This window comes from Nanorana parkeri, unplaced genomic scaffold (assembly GCF_000935625.1).
Source record: "Nanorana parkeri isolate BGI_ZX_2015 unplaced genomic scaffold, ASM93562v1 scaffold380, whole genome shotgun sequence".
NCBI lineage: Eukaryota > Metazoa > Chordata > Amphibia > Anura > Dicroglossidae > Nanorana > Nanorana parkeri.
The window spans coordinates 405,385-412,884 of NW_017306648.1; the positions used below are offsets into that span (position 1 = coordinate 405,385).

Genomic DNA, 7,500 nt, shown 5'->3' on the forward strand with positions numbered 1-7,500 from the left:
ACTTTACATAGTTGCTCACTCACATCAGTCCCTACCCTCAAGGAGCTTACAACCTAAGGTCCCTATTTCACATACATACAGGGCCAACTTACAAATGAGCCAATTAACCTACCAGCATGTCTTTGGAGTACCCATATCTTCAAAACAACAAAGGCACCTTTGAAAATATTTAGTAATGACAATCTACAAGCACATACTTCTAAGTAATTGCCGGCGTTGTTTACTGTGCATACCTTGTTTTTCTCTTCTTCCCCAGTCTTCTGACAGTGGCCATGTTTACTAAGGGCAGGTTACTAGATCTCCCTTTACTTCCTGAAAATCTAGCACATGTGACTAGGACATGTGACCATGCACATCAGGGGAGGAAAATGCCTTTCCCTCAGATCTTGTGAAATTACAGATACGATTTCCCAGCAATGCTCTGCTGATGTAACCTTCCCAGGATGCAATGCTTGGGCACGATTACATCATTTGTGCCAAAGTAGACCAGGAAGTAGAAAAAAAGAAATTGTAAATAAAAGTAAATTATGTTTAGCTAATGAATGTAAGATGATTTCATATCAGCATGCAGAGCTGTATGCTGATGTGATTTTTAGTCAAAGGGGGGTAAGGTCCACTTTAAGACCATCTTTTGGATTCCATCACAAGGTTCAAAATATTTTCCAATTCTTATATTTTGGGGAACATTTGTATCATCTAGTCTTGCATTATGGTGACCACAAGCAGCCAGAAAAGCAATGTGGCAGGTTCAGGCATCTTTTGCTATGAGTGATTAACTAGGGGTGAAAACAAGTGCTTCTGGGCGTCAGAGGTGCCTGTTAGCACGTCCAGAAATGTCCCCACTCTTTGGAAGTTCCTATATGACCACACGATATCTGCCCCTTCTCTGTGGAGAAATGTGAGCCTTTCGCTGTGCATGCAACATCCATTTATTCAGCTGTGTTAGGGAGGAAGTCTGGAATTCCAGGACTGCAGCAATGATGGGCCAAAAATGTGTTTTCTATGAGTGATCTGCCTGTTTGTGGCCAGATTTATCATTGCAACGTTGATTTCATCACAATTTATTTTTTTTGTGCATGTTAAAATAGTTAACATAATGTAAAGAATCAGATCAGTAGGTGTTAAAATACATCTAAAGCCAGAACCTTTTTCTTGCTTGTCCACTGAGAGACACAGGTCCGGAGAGACACAGGTCCGGAGAGACGCACGATAGTTTACCTTTCATAAATTTGTGTTGCGTTAATATGTGGTAAAATGTCTTGCCATGTGCTACCACCAAACACGGTAACCTTATTGTTTGATCTCTTGTAACTTCCCCAGATGATTCTTTTCTTTCCTCTTGTCCCATTTTCAGTTTGCCTCTCCGCTTCTGGGTCAACGTGATCAAAAACCCGCAATTTGTCTTTGACATTCACAAGAACAGCATCACAGACGCCTGCCTCTCAGTAGTGGCTCAGACATTCATGGACTCTTGTTCCACCTCTGAGCACCGACTTGGAAAGGACTCGCCAAGTAACAAACTGCTGTATGCCAAGGACATCCCTAACTACAAGACCTGGGTAGAGAGGTGAGTGCAGGGATTGGTCACTTTCTTGTGTTTTCACCCTTATGTAGGAGGACGTGACGAATTGCTATGGAATTCACTTCTGTGTACACCTATCATGGAAAAAAAAGATGAAGGCTGTCCATTGTGACTGCTCTGTCTGGAAACACTAGTTGACTTGGCTGTCCTGATGTCCGATTTGATATAATACTTTGAATAAATGACAAAGAACAAGCGTATGTAGATAAGACTAGTTTATTTTTATTTAGTAAAACAAGGCCTCGTTCTTGACTCAAAGTATTGCTGCTGTTTCCCGAAAATCTGCTGTGTTCAGTCAGTCTGCTTTGGGAAAAAAGGGGATCAGCAATGTACAACTACTGCAGCACTACAAAGCAGGAAGCAGAGCCTGCTTTATATATAATGAGCATATATGGATGGACCTAGAAGCAAGGTTTGTTTAAATACAAAGTCAATTGCAACAAGGTCTGCATTTTTAAAACTAATGCCTTTTTAAAATGTGTTGCATAGGGCAATGTACCTAAGAATGCCCAATCCTCCAAACTGACTCCCACCCATCAGAGCATTTTGATATTTGCATAACTCCTCCCAAGAGCCAGCCTACTGATCGAATCAGGGCTGAGGGCTCTTTACAGTGGCCTGCCTCAGTACTCCTGTCATATTTTCAGGAACAGTACACTGCTAACCCCTCCCATGATCTGCCTGTATTGCATAAATAAGCACCGAGACAGAGCAGCTGTGGATCGTAACCAATCGGCTTCTCTCCATCTTGTTCAGTTGAGCTTTGATAATGAAAGCTGGAAGCTGATGCCATGCACGGCTGCTCCAGTTTTTGTCCACTACAGTCTTTGTAAATTCCCCTCACTGAATTTTAAAATAAGGTGTGCAATGAAAACTAAAAGCTTTTATTTCAAAATATCATTGGCACGTTGACACGGCCGTAGGAAGGGCGAGGCGAGTGAGGCACTCGCCTCGGGTGCAGGCTGGGGGCGCAGCCAGGACACTGGTATTCCGCCAGTTGGGGGGGGGGCGCCGCGGGCCCGAAGATTTTTTTAGACCACACATTCGGGTGACAGCGATCGCACTGTGGGTGGGGCGCATGGCTGCGGTGCCATCGACTTCAATGCGCAGCCACACCCCCTCCCGCCCCAAAACACAGTGAGCTGGCCGGGTTTTTGTTCTAGTGCGTTAGAGTCCGAACGCACACTTTATGGTGTGACTGGGCCCTCAGGCTGGGACCCACTGCACGCGAAGCAGCGCGGTGGCGCGCTGCCTTCACATGCATTGTGTCATGTAATTTTGTCTCCGGCACGTCAGCTTGCTAGAGCGCGCATAGCTGAGCGTGCTGAGATTAAAAATGTCATCTTCAACCAATCGGCTCGCGCGTATAAACCCACGCGTCAAGATGCGAAGGCCATTCGTTTATTACGCGCGAGCCAATTGGCTGACGATGCAGTCCTTCATCTGGCCACGCTCAGCTCACACACTGCATGAGAAGCTCCATGCCTGACAGCTTTGCTTTGCTCTGCACGGCTTTGCATGTAGTGTGTCACAGGCTTAAAGGAGAATTATAATCTGAGCCGACCTGTGACAATGAAACTGTCACAGGGCGGCTCAATAGATCGGGAAGTAAGCGAACACATACCGTCGCTCGCTCACTTCTTGATCTATCCCTGCAGAGAGCCATGACTGTCACTCACGGCACTCTGCAGGGATTCCCCCCTCCCCGATCCACCAGCGCTGACTGGCGGAACGGACGGGGGGGAGGGCACAGCTCGCTCTGCCTCTGGATAGGCAGAGCCAGCTGTTAATCCCCCAGCTGGATGTATCCAGATAGAATTGTCGGGATCCGCTTCAGTTGCGGTGTCTCAGTATACCGCGAGCTACAGCTTGCGGTATACTGAGCCTAGGGTGACGGGAGGATGCTAGTTTGTGTCCTCCCCTTACCCTAAGGAGAACTTTGGGGAAAAGCCCTAACCCCATAGTTCTCCTTTAACTACACTGTAAGTTTATGTTAAGTTACATATCTTTATGATTCTTATGTAACTGAAATAAACGGTTTAAATATCATTAATTCCTTGGTATTTATTTAGTTTCCTCAAAAAAACATTGGGGGGGGCACAATTTTCTGTTCTTGCCTCGGGCGCAAAAAATAGGCTAGCTACAGCTCTGCGTTGACATTTCGGGTTTAATTGTCTTTGGTTTATTTCTCCATCCTTATTCTATGTGTGTGTTTGTATTTGTCTAACTCTGATCTTTGATAATGGGTGTTGTATGTCTGTAGTCTCTGACAGCTTTCTTTAGCATTACATTTAGTGAATATTATATTCAGCTATTTGGAGATTTCTGGGGCCACACTTTAGGCTTCTTTTATAAAGTAAGCTGGCCACTACTGCTCTAGTTCCTATGTAATACCTGGAGATAAAGAAGCAGCTCTTTGACCTAATATCAGCTGTGCTTCAGTCTGCTATGATGGATGACTTGTCTAAAGCCTTCTCCTTTCCCCTATGCAGATATTACAGAGACATCAACAAAATGCCTACAATCAGCGACCAGGACATGGACGCGTATCTTGTGGAGCAGTCTCGCCTCCATGCAAATGAATTCAACTCACTCAGCGCTCTCAGCGAGCTCTTCTTCTATGTCAACAAATATCGGGAGGAGGTAAGTCCCTGGTGTAGTGCTTCAAAGGGACATGACTGATGTTATCAGTAATCTTTTTTTATATGCTTTGTGCTTTAACCCCTTCCCGACCAATGACCGTATTATACCGTCACAATCGTTCAGTTAATAAACAACCGGTGACGGGATAATCCTGTCATGCGGTACAATGAGCGCTGGTCCTTGGAAAGACCAGCACTCATTGAGTTACTGCTATTGCTTGGGTCCCTTGGGGTCTGAGGTAGACCCTCAACAGCAGAGTAGGTGGTCACAGCAATAGCTGATCGCTGTGATCACAGAGCCATGGCAGTCACAGAGCCGGCAGCAGCTCACTGTGTTGTGCAGCTGTGAGACGGCTGTGTGTTACAAACTGATACAAAGTATCTCTGAGGAGAATACTGTATTCTGTTCAGAGATACTAAGTATCAAAGCCCCTGTAAATAAACCCTTAGTGCCCACTAGTTTAAAAAAAAATGTAAAAGTAGATTTTTTAAAAAATTTAACAAAAACGAAAAATGTTTTAAAAAGTCAAAAAAATATATTGAATAAAAAAATTATTAGAAAATATAGTGGTGAGGAGGCTATTAAAGACAGCAGAAAAACATACCACATTCTAAAATTTTCTAAACTAAAATTTGTATTTCACTGTATTTTTGTATTTTGTAACCTATAACTGCCCAAATAAACTGCCCCGACATATGCTATACCCTATAAATCAGGACAAACATAAGAATGTATTATGAATTTCTGTTAGCTACACTAATTATATACACATTATTATTGCCAAAGCTGTGAAAGTGTTGTTTTTTTTTTTTTTTAAATAAAACAAAAAATAGATATACGTCACATCAAATTAAACCCCAGTTTGTCCTTTAAAAAAACAGTATATAATATGTGTAGGTGTAATGAAGGAGGAAGATGGAAATTATGGGTAGACAAGCAAATTGCTCTAGTCCCCAGGAACGAAAAATTTTTTGGAAGCTGTGCCACTAAGGGGTTAATTACATTTTAAAATTGTTTGTAATCTCATTTTAATCATTAAACAAATGCAAATTTATCATGTAAAAAATTCCCACAAACGATTATATTTTTTCTTTAATGTGAATGTACGTTTGTTTCATATATATTTTCTAGGCACCTCCAAGCAAATTCCTGTTGCTTGCAGAGCCCAAAGTTGAATTTTACACAGAAACTGCTAAATTAGTCTCAGGAGTGACACACGTCCCCCCTTCCCTACCTTCAGAAAATCTCTACAGACCGTCCATCTTATAATGATGGTGCAGTAGAAATGTGTTGGGGGCAGGAGGTAGCTTGTTTGCACATTAGAATGGTGATAATGACGAGACCTTGGAGGCTGCTCCGGGTATGTACACGCACCCCCTAGTTTGACAGTTCAGGACAGACCTAGCACCCCCTAGTTTGACAGTTCAGGACAGACAACTGCATTTACCCCATGGTGGCATTAGGGTGCAGAGATATCATCTTCTCAGAGTTCATTGCTAGAGGACAGATTAGCCAGCTCCATACAACACATATTATACTCTTTCTATAATCGCCCTCTTTTTTTCTTTCAGATCCTCACTGCTTTGGATCGAGATTCCTATTGCCGGAAACATAAACTGCGCCAGAAGATGGAACAAGTCATTAACATGGTCTCAAGTAATAGCTGAACCTTGTGAACCCCTTCTCTGTCCCTTATCCCCTCAACCTCAACTCCCCAGGACCCCAAGATGAGCCAGAAACTGATAGGTAGTGGCCCACTTGGAGGCCAACGACTAGAAGGGTGACGGGCAATGTGCAAAGCGATGGCACTGCCACAGAGACTCCACAGAGCCACCGACGGGACCTGTGTGACCAGCGCCTGAATCCTTTACCCGAGTTAGCAGCCGATCTTCACCAGCCATGGCACAGTGTGCCCCATGGCATGCCCACTCCTCATTCTTCTTCTATGACGGTGTGACAAGGTGCCCGTGTTCCAGTGCCTTGTGCTTGGGAGAGCAGAGCCTTGACTGCACACCTTTGGTGTAATATTTTGCTGACCATTAGGCGGGGTCGGTGTGCACACCATTCACTCTCTCTGCATAACTTCTCGAGGGGGTCCGCGTCCTCACCCACCTTCTCGCCCCTCTCGTCACTAGACTGCCTGGACTCTCTGGCCAATCAGGAGCTTGCACACAGTGAGGACGTCGATGTTTTGGTATCATGAAGCCATATGACTCAGAGGGACACCTTCCCCACCCCCCTTCCCAATGTTTGTTACCCACTAATAATCTCAGTGCACTATTGTTCCCCAAATCTCCTTGCTGCTCCTCTCCTGTGTTTTCAGTGCACCCCCAAGACTTTGTGGAGAGACGATGGAGTTATTTCATATCTGTGACGTGAAAATCGAGGGGTTCCCCAGATTTTAGGTATCGTAGGTAGGCGGGGACTCCCTTTATGTTAATGAGATTTTGTGCCATGCGGTATCAGTGGTGTTTTTATTTTCTCTGGGAAGGTGGCAGATGTGAGCGGGCGTGCAGTTTACCCTCACCCTCCCTCCTCTCCCACTGCTTTTTGTCCAATGCTCCCTCTAAGTCCCGTCCTGTGGAAAGATGGAGGTCAGGAAACAGGTCATAGCGGGGTCTTTCCAGACTATTCGGTGCCCCGCCATGTAAATATTTTACTTGTCCTGATTTAACCCTTTCTTTTCCGTAGCGCGACACTTACAGGGTTTGCAGACTGTCACTGGCCTCAGTTGTGTTGTGTACAGCTGTGTATCAGGGCACACTTGGGTTATGTCCATTCTAGGCCCTGGTTACTATATCATGCATTTTTTTATATTTAATTTTATTTATTTAACTTATTCCTGTTTTATCCTCCACTGCAGAATGTGGACAGTGTTTTATATAGACGCCGTGCTCGGCGGAGAAATACGTGTGTGTGTGTGTGTATGTCCTCTGTTGTTGTTTGTGTTTAGATTTGATCCCTCTTCCTAGGTACACCACCCAGGTCACACCTAACACTTGAATGTCATCAATCAATCTTGACTCTGCCCCCAAACTCCTGCAGTTGAAGTTCTCGCTGAATTGAAGTCAATGTGAATTTAGATTTGGAAAAGACTGGTGCATGGCAAAACAGTGTGCAAAGGAATGAAGCACATTTCTTGACTGGTGTCCTCTCCCTATAGTTGGATAGTCTTTTCCCTCAGTGTGTTGTGTTGGTGGCAGAATTGTGTTATATGTGACCTGCTCCAGATGACACCCAAAGCACAGGGGGGGGGGGGGCAGAACCACGAGCTT

General features: G+C 44.5%; 1 protein-coding gene across 6 annotated transcripts in view; it reads left to right on the forward strand.

Moving 5' to 3' along the window:
* Window positions 1-6,753, forward strand: part of PLXNA3 (plexin A3) — a 106,348-nt gene extending 99,595 nt beyond the window's left edge. For all 6 annotated transcript variants that reach the window (XM_018559177.1, XM_018559180.1, XM_018559181.1 and 3 more), the window contains 3 exons: window positions 1,355-1,567; window positions 4,075-4,225; window positions 5,797-6,753. In XM_018559177.1, the coding sequence (XP_018414679.1) occupies window positions 1,355-1,567; window positions 4,075-4,225; window positions 5,797-5,892 (460 nt within the window). In that variant the 3' untranslated portion in view covers window positions 5,893-6,753. The remainder of the gene's footprint in view (window positions 1-1,354; window positions 1,568-4,074; window positions 4,226-5,796) is intronic.
* The last annotated feature ends 747 nt before the right edge of the window (window positions 6,754-7,500 follow it).